The 26,812-nt window shown below is 35.5% G+C and overlaps 1 protein-coding gene across 4 annotated transcripts in view; it reads right to left on the bottom strand.

The window, feature by feature from the left end:
* Nucleotides 1–7,389: 7,389 nt before the first annotated feature.
* Nucleotides 7,390–26,812, bottom strand: part of FILIP1 (filamin A interacting protein 1) — a 179,922-nt gene continuing 160,499 nt past the window's right edge. For 3 of the 4 annotated variants that reach the window (XM_039853156.1, XM_039853159.1, XM_039853160.1), the window contains 2 exons: nucleotides 22,015–24,820; nucleotides 18,309–19,152 (listed from right to left, as the gene is read on the bottom strand). In XM_039853156.1, the coding sequence (XP_039709090.1) occupies nucleotides 18,946–19,152; nucleotides 22,015–24,820 (3,013 nt within the window). In that variant the 3' untranslated portion in view covers nucleotides 18,309–18,945. Of the gene's footprint in view, nucleotides 7,690–18,308; nucleotides 19,153–22,014; nucleotides 24,821–26,812 lie in introns of those variants that run through there. The other variant, XM_039853158.1, reaches the window with a different exon arrangement.

Below are 26,812 nucleotides of genomic sequence, written 5' to 3'. Positions count from 1 at the left end.
GAAAAAAAATTTTTTCTGTTCAGTTGATCTTGGCTGCTTACTTTAGAGAACCTTGATGAAACTAAATAATATTCATTTTTAATTGGGAGGATTTTTAGGAAAAGAGTGATATAAAATTTGTATAATTAATTTTTTGTATTTATTCCATCAGAGATTGATTCAAACTGATATTGAAAAAGTACCTCTTTTAAAGTTGCCTCTTTCCTGATTTTTATGTGATATATGTATTACACTTTTCCAGTTAAGCATTTAAGAAAATCCTTTTCTCTTGAGACTAAGAGGTTGTCTGATTAGCCCGAGGTCATTGGTGCTGTGATAAAATATTTTGCAAGTGTGTGAATGACCACAGTCAGTAATCAGAAATACAAGTCAAACATGATATTTAAATGGTTAGTCTCATTAGTGGAAAGAGCAATGACACCAAAATTCCTTAGTAGACAGCCTAAGAACTTTGTTTTGGGAAGGAAATAATGTTTTCTTTCTCATAATTCCACCCTTTCTTTATATGAAATGATGTAATTCTAATGAGACCTCAGACATCGTGATTTCTAGAATCTCAGTTGATTATATTTCATGGTATATATTTTTCCAATAGGTGCCATAAATTATAGATAAAGTTTTACATTCAGATATGATGTTGCCATCTCTTGGTTGAAAGGCAAGTGACATGTTAAATGTATAGTAGTGTGATTATTTTTAAAAGGAGAGAGGCACAAGAGGGAAGATACTTTCCTTACTCCATGAGAAATCATCAAGAGATACAGGAAAATAGATCTTTAAAAATGTTAATCCCTTGTAATCATATCTTTGAACTATTATTAGACATATTTTTAACTTGCATTTTTCTACTTTTCCAAGTGTTAAATTATTGGAAGTCAGGGCAGTAGGGAGGTAATATTTCCTCATTATTTGTTTTTGAAACATGGTCACTACCACCTGTGAAGTCACTCATCTATTTCTTTAAAATAACTCCAACATATTCTTGAAGGATGATTTTACAAAATGGACATAAATGTAAAAGTCAACTTTTATTGAGTGTATTTTTCACAAAGTGAAACAATTTCTTGGTCAATGGAACTAAATACTTTTGACAATAAACACCAAGACCTCATAGGACTTCCCTCTGACCAGCACACTGTGAGAGACAAGTAGAGGGATTCGAAAACTATTCTACAGCATCGTTTTTATTGTCACTGAATCTTCTGGGAAGAGCAATCTGCACACGATGTCCTTGATTCCTAAACCCAGTCATTGAGCAAGCCACTGCTTTCTGACTTCAGACCCCACCTCCACTGAAACTGCCTTAAAAGGTAATTCCTACTCACCCTTCAAGATTCAAGTTAGTAACCAATTTGAGAAATCTTTCTTTGTCTTCCAGGGCTGAGCGGCTAAGAACAGCTCTCTGAGTTCAAGGCAACTTACACATACCTCTATTCTTGCTCTTAACCATAGTACTGAAAAATTTGTGTTTATATCTGTTTTTCCTACTAGATAGTTTCTCAAGGTCAGAGACTGTTTTTATTATTTTCTATATCTTCAACTCCTGACAAAGTGCCTTGGACATTAAAGATACTAAATAAATCTTGTTGAACCAACCTGACCTACTGTCAATGAACTCACATTTTAGTGAGAGAGACAACTTGGCAACAAACAATTGAAATATAATGAGATTAGTGCCATATGAGATGTGTGCACAAGAGATTATAGGAGGACTGAGCAGGCACCATACCTCGTCTTTACGATGTCAAAAACTAAACTGTGAGGAAGTGGGTCCTACGGTCTGAATGATATTGTGGTTCTCTACCTAGGAGAGAATAGGATCAAAAAGAGAAATAGAGAAAGTTGAGCCTTACACTACACTTATTATTAATGATTTGCAAAACTATACCCTGACAGATCATGTTCTTTTTCTTAAGCAAGATCTTAGCAGTTGCCCTGGAAATAGAACTCTGATACCCACAACTTCTGGGAGATACTAAATTTGTTAGCTTATATAGCCCATTTGTTCTACTGCGTATTTCCATCAATGCTCTATGTGGGAACCAGTGCTTGACATCTTTGTGAACCAAAAATGACTGCACGCACACATCTCTTGTTAAGATAGCATAGACCATCTGGTGGTCTGATAAGATGAGGGCCCCTTTTCCTTACAGAGAGCCTATTTTCCCTTAAAATCAGTGATTATTGAGAGTCTTTTCTTGTTTAATCCAGATACTCTGCATCTGAAACCTTCAGTGGGCACAGAGGTTTCTGCAAGGGAAGAATAAGCAGTCCGATTAGTGAGGAAGATCTGGTACAAAATACCCTGGCAGACGTACTACTACTTCTGGAGTACTAGGAGTCAATAACTAGGTGCCTACAAAACACCTCATCATTTTAACTACACATTTGTCTTGTTCTCAAGGAAGAAGAAGACGTACTGTGAGCCAGAAAGACCAAAAATAAAAATGTGATTATGGTCATGGGAAAAGCCAGTGAAGATTGTGGGAAAGGAGATAGGACAGATGGAAGAAGAGTGGGAAAAGGCTTCTCTCTAGAAGGAATTGTCATTTGCAAATATTTATCTAATATCTTGTATTCACTATGAGGAATATGCAAGTCCTGCATTTAAGAAGCTTACATTCAAACTGGGGAGACAGCTCTATATACCAAAGCCTGTCAATATAAGGCAGAATGGGACAAATGGACTCCTGAAGAGAAGCAAAGATTTTCTCCTTAGAGATGCTTATCTCTGAAACAAATGCTGGAAAGAATGTCAGGGGAAACTAAAAGTGGACTGATTACCTGTTTTAAAAATTATCTGGGAATTCTAGGAAAATAGGTTCTAACCATTATTGGTGGAAACATGCAGTCACCAAGGGGGTCCCAAATTAAGGGAGGCTTCAGTGTTAGACATCTTTCATAGGTTTCTTGGGATTCGTTAAATACAAATTTCAAAAGTAGATTTTAATGACATTCAAAAAATAAAAAAGTATAGCTCACTGATGTGTCCTATCGCCAACAAGCAGAGAGTCCAGGGAAGTTGCTGCAGTCTTTCTACCCAAGGGAAGTCTCTTGCTCATTAAAGGTGACTCTAGCCCAGGGCTCAAGGGGAACAAATCCATTTGAGCAAATCTGATGGAAAGACTGCGACCCCATTATCCTGAAAAGTCATGAAGTAAACAGACAATAACTTTTGGCCAGTGCTTTTAAACCACATACACGGAAGGGCTCCACTCCTCCAAGAAGGGAGCCACGGAGCTGCTCCGTGTGCAAGATCTCTAACAACTGGAACTTTCCTTCGGAAAGCATCTTTGACGTCATCCACGCCTGCTTTATTGATATGAATATCTTTAAATAATAAATAAGAGAAACCCTCCTTTGTCCCAAATGAGGCAAAAATAAATTAGAATTGGCTGTGGCTAGGAACCACCATTTCTGACACAAGGCTGATAAATAAAAGTGGACAGAGCACAACCGCACCATCCCACTTTGCTGAAACCGTTACCAGGGTGCCTCTGTAGAGGCTGGGCTGTGGACTGCTGGGAAAACCTTAGAAGTGTTTGCTCTACTGAGTAACCTACCTTTAGATTGACATCAGAAAGAGGTAGAGTAATATTTAAATATTGATTGACCTTGCTTTTCGTGAGGATAAAGGGGTGAGGGGATCCCTGAAACCAGTTTCTATCTCTCGGTGTCTTGCAGTTTTCATTTGCTAAAGAATCAAACTGTGTTGTAACTCAGAGGAAAAGCATCGCTCATTTTAGTTGATCTGCTGTACTGCTTCTGCTTATTCACAGTGAAAAACACGATATTTTTAACAAAATATGAAATGCAGAAGTGAAAACTTCTAAAGCAAACAATTTAAAATAAGGTGGAGTACTCATTTAAAATGATTTTAATTTTATGAATGTTATGTTCCAAATCAAAAAAGAATATTGCACAATGCTTTTATATCACAAGTGTTTTTCTCACTATCTTGTGAGATTGTGATGAACAAAGTCGATTTTGGAAATAACATAGAGAACGTCTTAACTGGTTAATAAATCAATAACTTGTGACAAACTGAAAGCGGATATTACATTCATAGAAAAGACAAGTGTGTATTTATAAATTCATTTGACTGTAGTGAAAAATAAACTCATGTACTTGATAAAACTTAAAGGAGAAAATTGAGAATGCTGTGAAAATAGAATGTAACTCCAAAATTTTTCAATGTTCTCTTGTGCTTTTGAGAATCTGCAAGACTTCCAAGAATATCTGCTCATATCATAAGCCTATTATTTTGGAGAAGCTAACATCTGATATTTTAAAAACAAAATCTAGATACAACAAATACAAATCTTTTCACCGTTAAAACAACAAAATCTGTGAATGGTAAGTTAAAGTTACCCAAATAACCTAAACAAAAAAAACCTCCCAGAAAAATAAATGTATCATGTCATGGCACTTTTAAATATTTCTATTCACATATATGAATCTGTAGCATTTACCCTATATAACAAACATGGTTGTCATCATATAGTTATAGAATAAATGCTGAAAGTTTAAGAAAACAAAATATTTGTGGTCACTAAGCAAAGTTAATTCCAACAAAACTCTCCCAATTTTATGAATTTGTTACAACAACTTTTATTGTTTTTCCTCTTTGCCTTCTAATTAGTATTTTAGCAGAGGCATAGCACTGGAGAGCCAGAAGGAGAAAAAGCCTCAGGTGCCAGTTGTTGTTGTTGTTGTTGTTGTTGTTTAAACTTCTATTTTGCATTTTTGTATTTTCAGAATTATTGCTCATCAAATTCATGAACACATCCTACTTTTGCTCTATTTTTTATTCATTTCAAGGAAAATTCATCCATAACATAAAGAAAAAGGACATGAATACAGTACATTGTCCAATACACCATTTACTCTTGCTCTGCCGGTGGTTCTTAGAAGCTGTGAATTATTTCAATAGCGTTGGTGTCTCTGTTAATGCCTAAACCAGATATTCCACACCATGATTTTTTTATGGTGGTCCTAAAATACAGTTCTTCACATTTTGAGAACATTCCAGGCTTCTAACATCTGGAATATTTACTCTACCCACTATTTTCATCAACCCCTAATATTTTATAAAATAATTGAAAAAAATCTCTGTAGAAGATACCCTCAAAAAATACCTATCCAAAAGAAAAGGGTAAAATAATGGATTAGTTTAATCGTTGCACCTTAAACTGGAAACGCTGATATGATTTTACTTCAGAAAACATCATTTTTCCATTCAAAACTGATTCTCACTTATATTGTTGATTGGAGATTTACTTACAATAAAAGATATATAAATTATGTGAGCCTAAGATGGTGCCAGGTTTACATGTGAGAGCAACTTTTTCTATTGGATGTAGATACTGGGATATAACTATTTATAATCTTGTTTGCTTATTCATTAGATAATGACATAACTATTTGGTTTTTTATATTTTCTGTTAATTTTTAATCTACTTTACTTTAAAACAACTTTTAATTAATATTTTATTAATTTTACTCATCTGTCACTCTGATTCCATTTGAGTTGAAACAGAGGACTTAATCATAGCATGGGCAGAAAAAAGCTCAGCATCCATCTAAATGATTGCACCATCATCCTCACTCTGCAATGCAAGTACCAAATTTCATTATAAATTCAAGAGAGATAAAAACTTAAGACCCAAATATATATATAAATTACTTCTAATATTTTAAATTAAAGTCAAGAAGTATTTAAAGTTTTATCTTTTAGTCTTTTTACTACTCATGTAATAAATTTCCCACAAGTGGAAAAAAAGTTATTTGCTTCAAATGCTAACCTGTGATATATCAGAATATTTTTGCTATCAGAATTATAAACATTGGCAAACAGGGAACCTCAACTGTGAGTGAAAAAATATGATAATACCAAATAAAATTTTTCTAATTGAAAATGCCATTATAGTTCAGAAACATTTGCAGAAAATAAAACCCATAACAACAATATTTTCAATTTCACACATACACACTCTGGTTCTCTTAATCGGTAATCAAAAGCCCTGCAGGTTACATGATGCATTCACAATCATTCGAGCTAGGACAAGCCTACCATAGTATTTCTCTTACAAAAATCAAAACTAATTTTACATAAAATGTAGTTATTCAATTTATAATACCTACTGAATATGATTTGCTAATTCCACAATACCTTAAAGGTTTACTAAGTTAACATAGAGGAGGAGATCCAACATTAATTTTTCTGTTCCAGAGACTCAGAGAGGACTCTCCTCTGTGGGCTTATAAACCTGAGTACAGCCTGTGGACTGAAGAAATGGGCCAACAGTATTATCTGTGTCGTTTTTAGTTATCCTTTCGACACTCAGAAACATTCTTTAATCTCAGTAAAGTTACATACTTTCTTTAATCTCAGTAAAGTTACAGGATATATGATTTCTGCTTTCAGAAATTGATGTCAAATCTTCATTTATCTTTAAAGTTACCTTTTAAAGACCTAATTGAAAACATGTCCACATTAACAGTCTTTAAAAAAACATATTATTAAGGTTTCAAGTAGACTTTAGATACACATTTTCACATAAAATTAAATTCAACAGCAGCTCTGACATTGAGATTTGAGTAATGCATGTGTTTTTTACCTTTAAAGAATATATTCTCCAATCTATATGTGGTTCTGAAAATCTGTCCAAATTCTTTCTATCAAGAAGAAAAAATTATCTATCTTGAGATTTCTTTTACATTTAAAAAAAAAGATGCTGATACTATCTAGATCAGTTTTTATTTTTAGGCTTTCATTTAGAAAGATTGTGAAATATATCTTGACATCCTTATTGTGAATCCTGTACATATATGTAAATAATGCAAACAGAAACATAATTGAACTGTCAGTTGGAGCTGTTTCTATAATTCTTACAGGTAGAATTTATACATCTTCTTTCATTAATTTGTTCCATATGAAAATCAGTTCATCCAGGGTTGTTTGTTTGTTTGGCACAGAAGACTGGAAAGAGCAACTTTAAAAACTGGCTTTAAGTATTTAAAATTAAACTTTAAATGAGAGCATAATTTTTTAGTTTTGAACGATGATCAGAACCATAGCATTGTGCAAACAATAATAAAATCTCTTCCAGAATCTTCTGCTTCTGTTTTACCTCTCGAATTTACCCCGAGAAATTACATAGAGAATGTTGTACTTTTTCTTCTTCAGAAATAACAAGTCGATAAAAGAAAAAAATAAGAGGTTACTGCTTCGAATGCACCAATATCAATATTTCGAAGAACTGACAGTGTATTCTACAGATATATGTGCCATAGACTATGAAAAAGGAAACACTTTAGGAAAAAAATCTTATTACAAAGTGTATTATAAAAATAAATTACATAGCATGTGCCCATGGACCTGAAAGCTTTGCAAAAGGAAGAGAAATTTATTTTGACACAAAGATTGAATTGCTCTTGCTACCTATTTTCATATTACCAGAAACTCCATTTTTAGCTTTTACATTATATCCTTAAGAAAAAAGATTCACTGGAAGTAGAAAATTATTTCCAGTAGTGATCAGTAGCATAGAGAACCTTAGTGATGATGGAGGGCTGTAGAAATACTATCCATTCAACAGGGATTCAGAGGAAGTACACACACCCAGTATGTGCTTGGTTTACCATTTCATCTGGAGTTCATACGTAACTGATGAATGATGATGCTTTCTATAAAGAGAAGAAAGATATAGCATTTTCAATTAAATGGAAACTCAAATGAGTAGTTATGTGAGGATCAATACCACATCATTTCATTAAAAGACCATAGATGTTAAACAACAAAAGAAACAAAAACAGGTACATGAGCCCAATAGCTTCTCCTGCAGTTCTCTATTATTCTTGGGTAACTTCTTTATATTGGCATGTATGTTTTATCTCCAAGATTCTTAAAGCTTTTTAGAAACCATGTTTAATATTCTAACCATAGTAGACCTATCTTGCTCAAGGAAAGAACTAAACACAAAACAGTAATTACTATATACAAGCCCTGTAGTGGGAAACCAGACTATTTCCTAGAAGTAACTCCCTCAGCCATACTCCTTTTCTTCTGATTAAAAAATTAACATACGGTTAATTTTTTTTAATGTGTGTGAATTTCAGTTTTTAACATGGAAATATTCATTATCTACTCTTAAGAAGTCAAGAAACACAGATGACTCCCTTTTGTCTCTGCTTTTCTTTGCATAATTCTTATAGGATTTTAAATCTTAATTCATTCTTATGAAAATAAATAGAGATAGTAATTACAATAGTATCAGCCACATTGTGGGTGTGTAATATTTATATTTATTAACTGATTTTACTTTATCTTCATCTTTATGCCTTTATCAACATGTATTGTCATTTTTTTCATTCTCTGAGTCAAGGATTATTTATCGAGGCCCAATTACATGTCCATCGCTGTTCTAGGCATGGAACTACATTGGTGAGTAAAATGAGACAGTCCTGCCATTGCTGAGATTATAAAGAGTAGAGGAAAGAAATAACTAAGCCTTGAATGATTTCTCTGCCTGAAAAATATACCCCCTCCCTGTCAACATATGGCAATGTTCTAAGTGTAGAAAATAACATCAGGGTTTATCAATAGCATGAAGAAATTTCCACCTATTATTTTCACTTTAATTTAAAATAGTATTTACATTTTATTTTTACTTATGTAATTAAAATCTAAATAAACATTATTTAAAGTACGTTATGTCATAGACCTATAGGTTCGTGCTAATTATGTGTGGTGTGTGATCATGTCAAAAACAAAATGAGTATTTGTTTTCGTTAACTTTACTCCTTGCTGACCACTAGGTGGAGATATTTTCATTTCTTCTCTCAATCTTTCAAATTGAATTTGGGATAAAACAGGTAAGGAAGCAAAGTAAAATGAAACAAATAAATGTTTTATATACTTAATAATATTTAGCTATGAAGTTTTTGTAAAGCTGTTAAGACATACATACAATTTTTTTCACTAGACCAGAAACCCTTAAAATCTTTTTTTTTTTTCACGGAAAATTTTTCTGGCTTTATAATTTTTCAATGCCTGAAAATAAATCAAAATCTTCAACCAAAACTAAACACATTAAAATATTATGTGGTTAAAAGTCATGGTCAAAGATTAAAATGTTATTTCCCACTCAACACTTTTAAAAAAAAAAATTGTAGTCATTTTCGAAAAGTGAAAATACGTAGATCTCAAATCTCCCTATTGGAATTGAAGCATCTTCTCCATTTCCTCCCTTAAGAAGTGAAGAAAACATAAATTTAAAAGAGTGAAATCTAGAATTGTTATTATTGTAGATTCAATTCAGAATGCTTGTGCCTTTGTTTCCTCACCACAAAAGGAGGGTAGTAGAGGTCATCTCTAAAGTCCTTTATGGGGCTAATAGTCTGTGTTACTATAATATTGTCCTCTCTCTCCTTGAGTGTGCAAACCTCTAAAATCCTAGAGTTGCCTTCTCTTCATTCTATCATTTTGTGATCTCCATAATAATAATAGCTTTTCAGAATTAGCATTTGGTGAAAATACATATGGCAAAAGGGATCATTACATAGAAGGAACAATGTCTTGGTTGGACTGTTATATTTCATTATTATATTTAAATTAGCAAACTGATAATCCATGCATGGTGTACATACTAATGATACTAGTCAGATTATGTTATTAAAAAACTGTCTCAAAAGTATTTGACAATGCCAAATTGAATTTATTTAATTCTACCTTAATAATAAAAAATGGTGTTTAATAGTTATGTTTATAAGCTTTATTTAAAGGACTACAATTAAGCTCAACTATTTTGTTTTATACAAAGAGACATATTTCATCTTGTTTCTAGAGATACTAAGATAATAGCTGTGATAATGGCTCTATTAATTGAAACTTAGTAATCATATTTATTAAATCTGTTTGCTTATAATCTGTTTTCCCTAAATCCATAAACTAACTCAGGTAAGAATTGCCCAGCCAATACACAAAATTGTGAGGGAAAAAATTGTTGTTTTAAGCTATTAAATTTTGATGTGACTCATTACTCTGATGCATATGAAGTCCATGGTGGCCAGCAAAAAAAAAAAGGAGAAAGAAGAAGAAGAAGAAAGAGGAGGAGGAGGAGGAGGAAAAAAGGAGGAGGAGGAGGAGGAAGAAGGAGGAAGAAGAAGAGGAGGAAGAAGAAGAAGAAGAAGAAGAAGAAGAAGAAGAAGAAGAAGAAGAAGAAGACAGAATTCCCAAGACTCTTTTTCTTTTTTATTATTTAGTACAATAAAATAATGTCATAAATTCTACTGAAGTTACAAAGTCAGTGAGCAAATCTTATTCCATCTCCTACTCTGTCTTCAACTTTATATCAGACTCAGACCCAATTACAGGTCATTTGGGGCCTCTAAAGTGATGTAAGTAAAATTCTGTGATAATTTTTTTTTATAGATACCATTTTTCTGACATTAGTAATTTGTAGAGTATGTAACAGGCAGATTGAGACCTAAAGCCACCATAGTTAATTACCTCCTCTATCAGCAAACTCGAAAAAGCAAAACACTTAAATGTGGACCTTCTAATGTGTAGACATTTAATAGCATAATTTCCTTTTTTCCAATTGGAAAAAGAAAATATCTCTAAACCTCAATCAACATATATACATGGGGACATTGGATTTTTATATATTTTTGACATTAAAAGTTTACCAAAAGCACTTAATGACATTTTCTTCTATATGTTTCTCTCAAGTGTTATCTTAATATTTTTTCCTGAATGTACTATATACTTGAAACTAATAAAATAAAATTAAAAAATAGACTTACAATGACAAAAAAAGAAACTTAAGGTAACATATTAAATACATTATTTATTATGATATATTGTGAAATGATATGGCTTACGAATGAATTTATGCTTTTATTACACCAGCTATTTGATAACTTCCATGGAAAGGAGATTTAACATTATCGATTCCTAATTATACTTGATTTCTGAACTCACTATTCATCTTCCTTGAGTGGTTTCCCTAAACTACTGGCCAGCCAGATGACTTGAGATTCACAAGACGAGATTTGGGGGTTAATTTGAGGGAGACTGTCTCCTGAGTGCTAGAGTGGGACAATCTGGCAACAAATTGGAATTCCAATTCCTCCCAGGAGAGCTCCTTGGCTGTGGAGTAGAAAAGATGTACTCTTTGGAAAGTCAATGCCTTCCTTCCAAGCACTACATATGTTTGTGCTCTGCCAAACTCTCTGCAAGGGAACACTTGAGCTCTGAATTTTAAAAATCTACTCTAGTAAATGAGACCAGATCACTTAATAGATAGCCTCTAAATTCACACACCAAAGACAAGACATAGCAAAAGTTCAATTTATAGCAGGACTTCACACCAGCAAAGGAGGGCTGCATCATCCACAAAAATTGCAGACCAAGTTACAGAAAACATTTCCTCTCAGATTTTGCATCAATTTGGCTGACTTAAGGCCTACTCTCCATGTCCCATGGTTCCCTAATCCTCAGGGACTCTGCCTAGAGAGCAAGGCATCAACTTAGGGCCCTGCTGTTTTTCCTGTCCACCAGCTATCAACCCCCGGCTTTGAACTTGATGCCCACAGGTAATTTATCAACCTGCAAAAATGTCTTACATTCTATATACCTTTTAAAAGTAGGAGTACCTAGATATTGTTTACTTTTAGTTTTCATTTTAATAAACTGCTTCAGCATTCAGTCCTGTTTTTATCACATTCAGAAATTAATCAGAGTTCTGATAAAACATCTGTTTTAAATAGGAAGTCCAATAAACTTCCTCCGTTGTCTTGGACTTGTATTCCTTCTTTTGGATTCAGTTCAGCTAATTAAAAATACTTCCGCTAACCAGTTCTGTCATTTGCTTCAGGAAACTTTTGAACCAGATGTTATAAACTCTCTTGGGGTTTCTCAACCACCTAATAGTTTATTTGCTTCTTTCCAAAACATTTCCCACTCCATCATCATCCCAAATCATCCCCTTACCTCCTCAGGTTGCAAGAGCTACCAATAATCACAGTTATGACTGGTAACTTCTTTTTCAGGCAAGCTAATCCTTCTCTCACATAGATTACTATTTCCCAGATGCAAGCAAATTGGAGCTAGTTCTCTTGCATATAACATTAATTATATATTAAAAAAAAAACTAAATGGAAAAATAGATAAGTATTTAAGTCAAGCATGCTCATGTTGTACTTATTTGAACACAGATGCTAAATGCCTAGGTTAATCTAAATCTATGGCTGTCATAGAATAGCATGGAAAATAACATTATGTGTGAAAATTGAGAAAGACATTGTGCTTTTTAGATAAGGACAACAATATTCATCAAAGTACTGTTATGAGAACTTTGACACATAGTTTCTATGTAGATATCTCGATATCTCAAAATCCTTTGACAATATCATTTTGGCCCAATAAATGTGGGTGTTTTAGTCTATGTATGAATGTATACTTTGCTCACTTGAAGTAGTTTCATATGAAATAATGAATAATGTACTGGAAGAAACCTAAGAGTTGGATTCATCATTAATAAGTGATTAGACATCTTGAGGTTTTTCTCATTTTGTTTTTATTTTCATATTTAATAAAAATAAATTATTATTCAAATAATAATTTATTTTCATATTTAATAAGTTTTATTTTCATATTTAATTAGAGATGAACTAGATAACACTAGTTCATCTCTAATCAGTCCTTGACTTTGCAATTCTGTTCATCACACATTAGCATAAATAGAGAGGCCAAAATATTTTTTACCAGATATACAATTGATCATTAGGTCTTAGGAAAAGCATTATGACAGAATTCTTTAAGTTGCTTGCTAAACAAGAGTAGAGCATATCATATTATGACTGACTATAAGGAGGAATGCCAGAATCATAAAAGATTATACATAGCTATATGCTAAACCAAACCAAGGTAAGGTGATTTCACAAAGGTTATCCAGCCTTACTCTAGTCTTCTGGTTTTCATTCCTATCTCAGGTATCTAGTCCATTGTTTAGCAATTCACCTTTTCTAAATGTTCACCTCGATATCTATTCTAAACCTAAATCTTGTTTATTGGTGTTATTGTTTGGTCCCTTAAATTAAGAGCCTTTTTGACCTATTTTAGAGGGTCCTTCATGAACCTGAAAAGCATGACTAATCACTCAAAACTCTCTTTCCTAAAGAGTTCATGCTCCTCTAGGGGAATCAAGAAGGTGAGGAAAGAGCCATTCATAATTCATTCAAGTATTTTATACTTCCCAGAAAGCTCTCAGGCTTTCTTAGTTCCCTACACGTGTAACATCTTCTGAAGTAAGAACTCCCCAGTCCTCAGCTCCTGGCTATTTTGCATCCATTACCTGCCATGGTGCCTCTGGAGGGAAACAGAAGTAAGAAATGGCAGTACCCAGATTTCCTCTAATTCCACTATCTCTTTATCTCCAAGTTCTCACATATGATTTGTCAGCACTCTCCACATTATTCTACAGGCTTGCATTGCAGACAAAGGGAAGATACAAGACCACCTTTTCCTCCCAAACTTTTTCAGCCATTCTTTAACTGCTGGTTTTCTTTCTCTATAAGTGCCACATTTTTTACAGCAGTGGTCAAGCTTTAACCCCCATGATAGGTTCTGAAATGATGGTTTGTCTTCCTAGTGGAGGCAATATTTTTAAAAATATTTTGAATAGAGAAGGACACAGCCACCGGAAGGAAAGGTAGGAGAAAGGGCAATCCCAGGAGAAAAGACGAGTTGATCAAGTCAAGGAAAGGTGCTGGCTTCCTATGCAAGCCCTTCTGTGTGCTTGGGGTGGGGTGGGATGGGGTGGGGAGCAGGAATCCAGACAAGGGAAAAGGAGGAATGCTCAGAAAAGTGAAGAGGTAGAGAGCCAGATCATAGAGAGCGTTGAGTACCCTACCAAGGAATTGGCACTGTATTCTGTAGATGTGAGGAACCTTTGGAGGCTTTTCAAATAGAAGAGTAATATGATCGACTTGCACTTTGGAAGACTTGCTGAATGAGTCTATTTGACGGATAAGGGAGAAGAGGGAGCCTTAAATTGCTACCAGGTTTCTAGCTTGGGTGATTTGAGTAGATCAGGACATCTGAGGTGGAGAATAATAAGAGAAGGAGAAAATTTGGAAGAGGGATGGAGAGGTGTTGAGAATGATTTTTAGACAAGTTGAGTTGGAGATAGCTATTTGACAGTCATCAGTGTATGGGTGATAATTGAAGCCATGGGGTGCATAAAATAACCAGAATGAGCATGTAGACTAGGAAAATGGCTTTTGATAGAGACGAGGTGAACAACAACCTTTAAGTTGTATGCATAAAATAATAAGCAAACAAGGGAGACAGGTGGATCAGTCAGAGAGGTCAAAGGAAAACCAAAAGAAATTAGATGGCTTGGTTACAGAGGAGAAAAGCATAACTTCACTTTACTTTCACCATTACCACAGATTAAAAGTTTATTTTCTAACAGAAAAAAAAAAAAAAACCTAAAAAGTTCTAAAACTAGGAACACGAATAGGCAGCACAGAATGACTACAGGAAAGTGAAAAAGTTGCCATACTCAACTATGAGATTCTTCAACTTTTCGGATCTATTTCCAAAAATGCAGGTAGCCTGCCTCAGGGAGGTTACCAAAGCATTTTTCTCTGTAGAAACTACTGAAAGATATACTTCAAAAGATAGGTAGGTAGGTAGGTAGGTAGGTAGGTAGGTAGATGATAGATAGATGACAGATAGATAGATAGATAGATAGATAGATAGATAGATAGATAGAGAAAGGCAGTTAAGCAAAAGATGTAGAAGATAAGAAATCCAAGAAATTGAGGATTCAACATAGGCAAGAGGACAATTGTGCAGTAGGCCTGGAGGACAAGCAGTTTGAACTAGATAGGGAAGCAGAGAGCTGAACTAGGAAGGCCTTCAGGAGAAAATATGAAACTGATGCATTTAAGTGTTTGGAAAATTTACTGGGAGGTGTTTGGCAGATCTATGGGAGCATTTGGAAAAAATACAGATAGATACATAGAAAATCAAGCAGATAAAAAATTAAAGCAATTATTCATTTGAGGGGGAAAGAAGAAGGAAACATATTCACAGTATACTACTTGGTTTATCATGGTATGATATTTAAATTTACACTGTAAACATATAAAAATATAAACATGCAAATGCTGTCTGCTACTTTATCAAAAAATATGTGATGTAATCATATTGGAAGGATGCGGAAAAGGAAAGAGGGGATATGTGAAAGGACTAAATCCTCAACCATCAAAATTATAATGTGAAGACAAAAAATAATATCTAAATAAAAAGCCACAGTACGAGTATGTTATTTAGAAATATGGAGATAAATATCAGAAGAAACAGCTAAGAAAAATTATTTGCTCCAGAGAGCACGACTGAGGAAAACAGAAGCAGGTTAAGGAACAGATGTTTCATTGTCTTTTAGCACTGGCTGATATTTTAATCATGTATACAAATTACTTTAACAAGAAACAGTAATTAAAGAATAAATGGAAAGTATGGAAATAAAGGCAGAAAAGTTTGAGTGTTCTGTTAATGACTTAACTGGGCAGGAGCGAGATGGGGCAGTAGCTACAGCGGACTGCACAGCTGAAGGAAGAACTGTGCTAAAAAGAAAGAGGCCAGAGCATATTTATATTCTGTGCGGAGGTGAAAAGAAGATGAAAGAGCAGAGGACAAGGAGTCTCTGGAGGAGGAGGTAGGAGGTAAACAGTAAACTTCATCCAGGTTGGGGAAATTTTGGAATCGTACATTTTTGTTTATGGAGAAACCTTCTCCGTGTCCATCTTATTACCTCTCCTCTCTCCCTCTGCCTCCAGCCTCCCCCCACATATAGGTGCTCTTCTTATCTAATATCCGTGGGGTTTTCCGAATCAGCAAAGTCTCACTCTTTCCCCAGTATTCTGAATCTGTGAGGGAATGAGAAATTCAAATCTCTGTACATTTTACATTCTTGGACATGTTTTCATTTCCTTGAAATTATACTCTTCCTACAGCACACATCAAAGCTCTTCTTTATTCCCTTCCTGAAGATATTTAAGTAAGAGATCTGGTAACACTGTACCTTTAATAAAGACACTACACACTCTGGAGAGCCCAGTTGTCACCCATTAACTTGTCCTCACTGAAAAACTAATAAAAATACCAGTAGAAATTGAATGACTCTATTTAAGCAGGTGACCTAGACAGGAAGGTCATTTTCAAGAAATGATAAACACTCTTGGGGTCTTGTTCCATATAGGAACATTTCTGGTACCATGCATTCTAAATGGCCACCATCGTAATATGCCCCAATAGTCAGCACATGAAAATTCTCAGAAGACCAGGGCCTCCTCTGCAGTTGTGCAGATTGTGCTCTGCATGTCCTCTGGGGGGGCCATCACATTGCAATCTGTGGAAATGACAACCACCCCACTTCTGCTTCCCAGGGCGGGAACCCAACAGCAGCTATACACAGCAGCCCTGGTGAGATTCTCTTTATTTTACTATATTCCAGGGCAGAGGAAAGACTCTAACCTTTTAATCCCATTCACTCTTATAAAAGCACATTAAACTGCATCTTAAAAGACATTATATTCACAAGTGAAAGTTGGAGTTAGAGTAGATTTAATCCTCCACCTTTTATTCCCAGTGGATTTCATTTCTAATATGTGGTTTAGAACAAAGTTATCAAATAAATGTAGAGTTGGTTCTAAAATTACAAAGGAAAACTGCCATGACAATTGCTCTTTATCATTTCTGAAAAGCGAATATGTGTTGTTCTGCCAAGTTTTCTTAGCAGTTGTACTTTGTAGGTGGCTCTATTCCAAGATCCAGATGTATAAACATCCTGTACATGCACTGTTAAGCCTTTCGGAGCACTCTCCCTGCAGATGGTATGGATTTCCAGGCAGAAATGATGTAAGCATGGTGTGAGCAGGTAAAAGCAAAAACAGCAACAGTGACAGTAAGATTATGATAAGTCACTGAAAAACGGCAGGTAAAGTCAAAAGGAATGCGATGTTTCATACTTTTGACAGTTTCATTTGTCTAAATAGAGTATGTTATGGTACAGTAACACTAAATACCCTAAATGTCAGAGAATGTCCTTGTTTTTGAAAGGGATGGAAGTCCACTTTACAAAAGGGGGAAATTTCCTTTTAAAAATATACAGATCAGTACCTAAATTGCCAAGCTCTCTTGTTTAAACTTGTTCAAAATCATTTCTTGAAGTCTTTATTCTCTCTCTCTCTCCTTCTACCTTGAAATCCCATTATTATGGCATGTCTACCTTAGTTGCCCAACATTTTAAAACACATACGCTAAGAACTGATGACCTGTAGGCAAGAGAAAACGGATTAAAGTGACTGTGAATAGTGTGAGGCATCTACCACCATCGTGTACAGTTCAAGTCCAAGTTCTGCAAGGAATAGGAAATCCAGTGTAGAAAGAACTTAGAAGAGTCTCTTTACCATGAAGCATGATGAATCATGGGCTAAAAATTAATCGTGTGTGTGTGTGTATGTGTGTGTGTGTGTGTGTGTTTAAACTATTTTTTCTCAAATATCAAGAGCATGAACTATCCAAATAATTTTGGAACACTTACAATTCAGAAGTGGAAAAATAACCTGTAACTTTGTAGTTATTGTATTTTTGTAAAGTTCACCCACTGACTCAAAGATTTTGACAAAAATATTGCCTATGTAAGTCTCCATATGCTAAGCTACAGGTTATTAGCCTTGAGCTCATTTGTTGTTATTTGACTATGAAGCAGTATCCACTTTAACACGGTTAATCTCACAAAGACACCTGGCATTTTGCATTCACATACTATTTCATGCTGATCAAAACATGCTTAAAATTAATGAAAATGATACAAACACAAGTAAAACTGACAGGAATCATGATCCACTTCTCCACCACACACACACACACACACACACACACACACACAAATCATGAATTGGTTTTAGATTTGTGAGTAAAGTCCACAGTTAACTGAGGGAAATATTTGAATTCAATTAAGTTATGCATGATGTCACTTTTTTCTTGGCATTAATGTATCAGAATTTACTTTCTGCTATTTCCTAGCCGTTCCAACCTCTGCTGAGCTATAAAGAGCCATTTGTCAGCTCTATTCAAACTGCTCCACAATTTAAATCAATTGTTCACTTGAATAGAGCATGAGTCTGACATTAATGGTTCTAAAATTATTGTCTATGAAATTCTGGGAACGTTTTGGAGATGGCCAAAACACCTACAATACACACAGACACACACAAATAAGTAAAACTCTGTTTTTAGGATTCCATATTTCATTTCCATTTTATTTTACATTCAGATTATTTCCTGAAATCATCTCAGAGGCTTTTGTTTTTTCAAAACTTTAAAAATCCAGGCTCTGTGATAGCTAGGAGATGTTTTTTCCAGCACATGAAACAAATTTTGGATTTGATAGAGGCAAATGACAATTGTTAGACTATTTTCTATTTCATAATAGAATTTTTGAAAAATCAATTATTGTGGAACAAGGCCTATTAAATTTGATTTACAATTAGGAAATATGGGAGCTGGCTTTGGAGAGGATGTGATCCAGCTCCTATATCTTACTGACAAAAAAGCAGGTTCAGATGGGTTAGCTGATGGAACCACTTTCCAGAAGCAAAACTGGGACTAGACGTCAGGCGCTGCCTCAGGCCCAGCATCGTCAACCAAGCACACAGCAAACAGTAGTTTTGCTAGTTAGTTCTGTTCCCCAGCATGAAAACAAATTCACAAAATAGGAAAGACACATGGCTATTAGTAGATTATTTTACAAACAAGATATTTAAAACTTAAATTAGTACATGTAAAGAGTTGGCACGAACGACGAAGGTTTGTTTTCACCGCAGCAGTAGCATCTGCACAACATACCCCCTCAGCTACTGCCCTCAGCCCTTCCCCCCTCCAAGAGAGGTTGCGCTGCCGGCTGCAGATTTCTTCAGCTCTATTTTCATAGACTGAGTCTCAGCTCGAGGCTCGAATTTGGTCAGATTTCCTGCTCCTGGGGCTGCCACTACTGGCTTTCCTGCTTTCATACCTTTTGACATAGGAATACGGGTGGGTGTAGGCCGCTGAGATGACCCGTCTTGTCCTGACTGTAAGAAAGAAGATACAGAAACACAAGAGAGATGGTGGTGAGTTTACCCTGGCTATGCCATCAGTCTGAACATTAGCAGGACTCTCGCCACAGAGGAAGAGCCACAGATGACCCTTCCCCAGATAAAATTGTTAGAAGCTTGGAGTCAGTATGTAATCCACTCTGATTGCTTCCCTTTCTTCTCTCCTGAAACATCTATCCCAAACTTTCTCCTCTTCTCAAGCCCCTACCCTACTTCTTCTACCCTTACTGGAGATGACCTGATCTCCTACTTCGCAGAGAAAATACAGGCCATCTGGCATAAACTCAGGCAATTTTACTGTTCCCCAAGTTCTCCCCACCTTCTTTATATGAAACAGCTCTCCTTTCACCGCCTAAGAATGCCAGACTCTTCACATTTTTTATTTTCACTAATGAAGTGTTCCTGAAACTCTCTTGCTGTGATTTCTTCCTTGAGTCTCACTCATTCACAATCTGTCTCTGGCGACTCCTTTTCAATCTCTTGCTGGCTCCTCGTTCTAGTTTGTCCGCATTCCAAATGTGGGTGTTAACATATTCCATTCTCAGCTCTCTCTTAATTTTTCACTTTCACCCCAAAAATCACCTCGGTTATCACCCCACGTGTTGATGAGTCCCAGGACCCAAAGCCTTTGATGCTCTCCTACCATACAAATCTCTATTTCCAACCACTTGCTAGACATTTCCAGGGTCTCTCAGGCATCTCAAATATAACATGCCCCAGACATTACTTATCTTCTCCTCCAAACAGTAGTCTCCATTTTTTCTCATCCTATCCATCCACACGGCCAAGCCGGAAACCTCAGTGCCATCTTCCATACTCAATTTGTCACGAAATCTTAGATTCTGTCTTCAATACGTCTCTGTCTCTGTTCTCATTTTCACTACCATCGTTCAAATCTACACCATCTCTAGCCTAGAAAATTGCAACCGTATTTCTGTCCTCAACATCTGTCCCCTCCAATTTTTCTTTTAAACTGTTTTACAGACATATCTTTCAGAAATATAAATAATATATAATGTTTTTAGAATCATCTTTATCCTTTCAATGGTTCCCTTTGGATACTCTATGAGATTAAATCTCAATTTCATAATAAGACACATGCCTCTTCAATATCTGCCCCAAGTTTGCCTCTCCATTTACTTACTGCTCTTGCATTTTGTCTCCAGGCCCAATGGCTGCAGCACAGTGGGACTGCTCACTCTTCCCCAAACATGCCAGGCTCCTTCACATTGCTATACCTTTGCACATGCTGTCCTCTCTACATACTACTTCCTTTTTCCTTCTTAAAAATCTCCCTTTATCTGTGAACACTTCTTCCTCTGTGAAGCCTTCTCTGGTGGTTCCTTTGTATATATCTCTGTCATAGAACCACTAGGTAGGTTCCAATCCCTCCAACTAAGTTGAGAACTTCTAAAAGGTCCTCTTTGCAATCAGCATCTAACCGAGTGGCTAAAGTGTAGCTAACGCTCAGTAAATGTTGAATGAATAAATGCACAAATGAACTAACCTCTCTATTTGATTTCTAAGAGGGGCATCGCAAACTTTTTGTTGTCCTTGATTTTATGGGATCTGATATACCTGAAGTAGGTGGGTCATTATTCAGGCCTTAGAAATCTCAGCTGTTTTGAAATCCTCTTTGTAAATGGGGTTTAATCAGTAGTCAAAATGTTGTGGCAGAAGGTAAGGCTATCTGGCCCTTAAAATGGTAACAAGTTATTCTAGCAGTAAAATATGTTCTAAACTACAATTTAGACCTCCTCTGTCTTTTTATAAAAATTCAAGCTCTGCTTTGTGCTGCCTAAAACCCAATATTGAATCATTTGAGAAGGGCAAGCAATTCTGAATGCTATTCAGCTCTCATAGAGCCAATAATGAAAAGTTTTACTGGCAAAGCAATTAGAAATTCACACTTTTTGAGTCTATGTTTGTATACAGAGGATTAAATTATATCGAAGATATGGGAAAATAAGCCATAGTTTCTCTACTTAAATGGTAAGCTTCCTGTGTTTCTTAAGAGTTTCTAACATATGCTGGAGAATTTGTTCAGAGTCCAGGAATCATAGTATCTAGTCTATTAGTTTAAATTCATACCTAAATAGTACATGCTCTTCTATAATTTCATTTACCAATTTGTCTCCAATAAATGAAGATAATCACTGGAAATATTTTGAAAAAATATATAATTTATTTTTAAGCTCTAGCTTTTACACATTAAACATGCTTTTTTTTTTATAATCATTCATTTAATCGTCCATATGGTTATCAAGTTAAATGTATCAAGCATCTGCTCTGTGCAAGATAATATTAATAAAATATAATGTTTAGACATATAAACCCTTCTTTTTTACTTTTAAAAAGTTTTTAATATTAAGATCTTTTCCTCTCATTTTTTGGAATAAAGTATGACTATGGCCATACATAATCACATATTGAATATTTTAGGTCATAGAAACATAACCCAGGAACAGTTTTAGTTTTTCTTGTATATTGACCATTTCTCCCCAGTTTCCATTTTTAAAAAGTATTTTAAACATAAAAATCGAACTTTAAACATTACCACTACATGCTGATAATACAAAGAGCCCATCTTTGCAAGTATTTCTGGGGTCTCCATAATTTACATGAAAAAAATTTTTCCCCTCAAAATTAACTGAATTTATTAAAACATTAGGCTACTTTTTCTTTTCATTTCTCGGTGTAACCAGTTCTCAAGGAAACCTCTCCTACAGGGTTCAGGTGCCCAAGAGGCACATGCCTTTAGTTTTGTTTCGGGTGGTGGATTATTCTCACTAGTCTTCCTCCCTCCCTGGGCCTGCACTTTAGACCCTCTCTACTCACCACTGACTGTGTTCCTCGAGTAGATGAGGTTGTGACTGGTGTTATGGTGATCGTGCTTGTCACTTTGTTTGCACCGGGTCGTGATGAGAGATGGTTCCTGGGAGAGCGAAGGACAGTGCCAGTGGAAATCTCCTTTTCAGCTGTCATGTTGACAGGTCGAACAGTAATAACTGGACTTGCTCCTTCAGCTGAAGTCCCAGGGGATCGTTTAAACTGAGAACCTAAATGAATGTGGATTTTATTGTCTTCTGTGGTTATGATATTGGCATTGGAGTTGTATTTCCTTACTGGAGTTGGAACAGTCTGTTTTTCTGGGGTGACTTTGAGGACAGTCCTTCCCATGGGCATTTCCTGAGATTCGGGAGAGACTGCAATCTCAGCTGGCGCTGCTGATGTAGACACTGTCATTATCTGAATGGGGGACGTGGGCCTGTCCGCAAATGCACCTCTTCCACCTTCCGGGGTCTTCTCTCTGGAAAATGTGGTAATTGTGACTGGGGACATGGCTCGTTCTGTGCCGAGAGTACTATCTCCACTTTTTGGTTTTTGAGACATAACATTTGGTGATGGAATAATAGTTATCCTTGGTTTCTGATTCCCTAATGTAGGAATGACAGTGGTACTAGAAAAAAATTCTTCAGACGTTGGGCTTGTTATCTCCAAGGTCGCAGTACTGTTCTCATGGTCTGGCGTCACCCGAATGTGCAGGGGCTGGCCCTGCTTTGGTGAAAGAACCAGCTCTCCTGGGTGCCCTGGACTGGAATTTGTTCGAGGCCCTTTCTCTTGAGTGACTGAGGGCCCGTTTTCCCTTTTTCTCATCCATGGAATCCAAGACTTTCTCATTGTGAGCTCATTTGCTGCCGGAGGATACCTGTCTAGAACAGAGGATCGTTCTATAGGTTTTTTCAATCCCACCTGTCGAAGGTTACTCATGATATGATTTTCTTCTTGAAAGGATTTCCGTATAAATACTGCTGGTGTTTCTTCCTCTGCTGCCTCACTGCTAAGCACATCAGTTTGTACTCCAGTTGATGCCACGGGTATATCTACCATTCTTCTTCCATTCATACTGGGTCTTAGAGCTCGGCTATAACGCTTAGAAAGCTCCAATTCTTTGGTCAGATTGAGGACCTCCTGTCCCATGTTTTTGTTCTTATTTTCTTCTTCCATAAATCTTTGTTGAAGGACAGAATAATCCACTTGGAGCTGAGAAAGCTGATCTTCTTTGTTCATTAATTCATGAATCTTCTCTTTCAGAGCTTGTACTTCGGCTTTTAAGTCTCGACTTTTAGCCTCCTCTAATCGAAATCTGTGTCTCAGCTCAGCTTCCTGGCTCACAGCCTCACCTTTCTCTATTGCTTTATTCTTGGCGATTTGGTGCTTTATCTCATCCAGTTGTTGAGAGAGGAAATTAGCCTTATCCTGCTCAGTTCTAAATTTCTGCTCTAGTTGATCATACTCATCCTCTGTCTTCATCAAATCTCCTTCCACCACCTCCAGCTGTTGGAGACGTTTCTTCAGTCTCTCGATTTCAAGTGTTAGTTCCTTAATCTTGTTATCTTCTGGGCAGGTGAGCTCAGGTCCTTTTCGAGACCTTCCTCTTGTTATTTCTCTTTCCACTTCCTCTATTCCATCTAGTCTCTTCTTTAATAAGTCAACACTGCAGCTTAATTCAGATGATTTTTCTTCTTCACTTTTCAGTTTGCCTATTAACTCATCTCTCTCTTTTGTCAAATTGTATACTTTTTCCTCCATTTCAGATTTCAGTTTTAAAAGCTTCTTACTTTCTTCAATTAGTTTTTCAGTTACATCCATCACCTTTCCTTGTTCTACCTTAAAATTTTTATTGAGTCCATCCACTTTCCTCTCTTCTTGCTTTATTTTTTCCATCATATTTTTCCTTTCATCAACCAGCATCACAGTAAATGACTTCAACTTTGTAAGATCATCTTTTAGGCTTAATTCGGCCTTTTCTAATCTACTTTCTGAACACTCCAGTTCTTTGACTCTACTCTTGACCACCTCCAATTCATTTAGCAAGTCTTTGGTTAAGTTCTTTTCTTTTTCCAGATTTAAATGTAGCTGGGTGCATTCAGATTTACTTTTGCTAAATGCCTCTTCCAATTTCTCCAGTTCAGACATTCTCTTCTGTAACTTCTCAACTTCAAGTTTGAGCTCCCTACTATGATGTTCTTCCTCTTGCAACTTCTTCTTCAATTCCCTGCACTGGGATTCAGTTTTAGTGATCTCCTCATCTTTACCCTCCATTTCAAGCACACGTTTCCGAAGATTTTCCACTTCTGCCATGAGGCTGGAGTTGCCACATTCCCCTTTGGCAATTTTATCTCTTAATTCCTGAAGTTCTTCCTCTGCCTTTTGAAGATTTCTGTTGGTCTCTTCTAGTTCCTCAATTCTTTGAGTTAAGCCAACCAACTTGAGTCTAAGTTGCCTGTTGTGAGACTCTTGATTAGCCAACTTAGCATTCATCTCTTCATGCTCTTGGGAAAACCTGGAAGCCTTGTGTTCAAAATCCACTTCTAACTTGAGCAATTTCTGCCTGTCTTCTTTGGATTTGGAAGTGATGGCTTTGAGCTTTTCTTCTTCTTCCCTCAGTTTCTGAGTAAGATCTTGTACTTTCTGGCTTTGCAGGCCAAGTTGCTCGATATGCATTTGTCTTTCATCCACCAGCATGAGTGCAAAGGACTTGAGTTTTACAAGCTCATCTCTTAGTTTATTGAGCCGCTTAGCATTTTCCTTTTCTTTGCGGGCTTGGTAAGCCTTTTCTTGTTCAAGGAGCTTTTTCAACCTGTAGAACAAAATACATTAAAATGTTATATTTTATTATCATATTATATATTATACTGTATATCTTTTATTTATATGTATTATACTTATTATTATTATAAGTATTCAAAGATTAATCAGCAAATAGGTCTGTATTGGATACTAAATAAAAGATAAAATGCTATTACAATAAGTCCCTTATCAATTGCTACACTTTCAAGGTTTAACAAATAGCCATTAAAAAAACTAATCAGAAGTCAAGATATTGGTTATCCTTAGAGAAGGGTAGTGACTAGAAGGGGACATGAAGAGGGTTTTTAAAGTACTAGTTTCTGTTATATGATTTACATGCTGGTTACACAGGACTATTCAGCTTATAAAATTTTAGTAAGCTAAACACTTATGAGTTCCTTTCTGCATATATATTATACATCAATAAAATAACCATTGAACAAAACTTGGGTTGTGCAATAAAAATGACTATTTATATAGTGCTTCCTGTATTGTAGGCACTAGATATTATTTTATCTTCATGGCCATCCTGAGAGACATGTACTGCTATTATTATCCCCATGAAGAAAATGAGACACGGCACCTGCATAGATCTCACAGTAAGTAGCAGTGCTGGGATTCAAACTCAGGCACTAGGGCTGTAGAATTCTTGCTCCTCACTTCCATATCATATGATCTCAAAAGAGAAATTTACTTTAAATAAAAGAGAAGGCCCAGAAAAGAAGAACCTTTGGGTTTTCTTATTTTGTAAGCAATCATCACCTGATAGGGACAAGGTAAGACAAGGTTTCTCATAGAAAGCTGATCTACATAAACTGATTTTAGTTAACACCAGAACTGGCTCAGGATTTTGTCTCAGTTTTCTGATTTAAACAGTTTTTTAAATAGAAAACTAGGTTAGGGAAGAAATCTGAATTATTATTAACACAAGAATGTGGCAGCCAGAGGAATTATTATGTTTCACATGTCTAAAATGCACTTTCTCTATTATGTTTACATATAGCCTTAATAAGTAGAAATGTAAATATGCCAGAGTAACTATATTACCATCCTTGTATTGGTCATCCTTGTATTAACTTGCACCAATTTTTAATACTTATTTTCGATTACCCATAAAAACAAAGTTAAAATAATAATCATATTCACATATCAGTGCAAGAACATACTTTAGAAATTTATGTTTATATGAGAAGGAAGTCATAAACAACCACTAATCTGTATTTGTTTAAGAACATTTATTCTTTCTATATTTTTTATTTCAATATATTTTGTAGCTTATTTATTCTGAATGATTTATTTTATATTTATGACTAGATTAACTGTTACCCAAGTAAATAGAAGTTAATAGTCTCACAATGCATTTTGTAAGAAATGAGTGTACATATACATAGAAGCCCTTTGTAATCAAATCCAGATAATTACTATAGATAATTACTATAGGATGGCTCTGCTAATTAAGATTCTTCTACGGAATTTATTTTTATAAAACATATCCTTGTGTTTAAGCATCTGTTAACTAAATGCATAACTTCCAAGACCCATTATGGCTTTATTCCTAAAATAGGAGAAAAAGATTGTTTTCAAATCCTATGGACTTGCATGAGCAACACTATAATAGCTTTACTAAATGTGATTCTTACATGTGTAAAAGGGTACTTTGTTGACCACTTTCTCTTTTTACTTAGAGTCAAAACAACTGAAATAATATCACAGAACTATGGAGTAGCAGAGACTTGAGGGGATATTTTCAAATTCCCTTGACTTTAATTAGGTTGTCAGAGACAGTTTACTGAAAACACCAATGTTTTCTACTCTAAGCTGAAATGTTAAAACTTCTCAAGATATTTGTTTAAGTTTCCTACGCCTTTCTGTTATCAGAAGCAGTGGGTTGGAGTGGCTAAAACATAGGCTGTGGGGTCAGACATAATGGAACCTGAATGCTGCCATTTTCTAACAGTGTAACCTCTGGCCAGTCACTGAAACTCTCTGACCTTCAGTCTTC

This window comes from Pteropus medius, unplaced genomic scaffold, assembly GCF_902729225.1.
Source record: "Pteropus medius unplaced genomic scaffold, Ma_sr-lr_union100, whole genome shotgun sequence".
Lineage (NCBI taxonomy): Eukaryota > Metazoa > Chordata > Mammalia > Chiroptera > Pteropodidae > Pteropus > Pteropus medius.
Note: the sequence above shows the minus strand (reverse complement) of the source record. Positions and strands in the feature narration are given on the sequence as shown.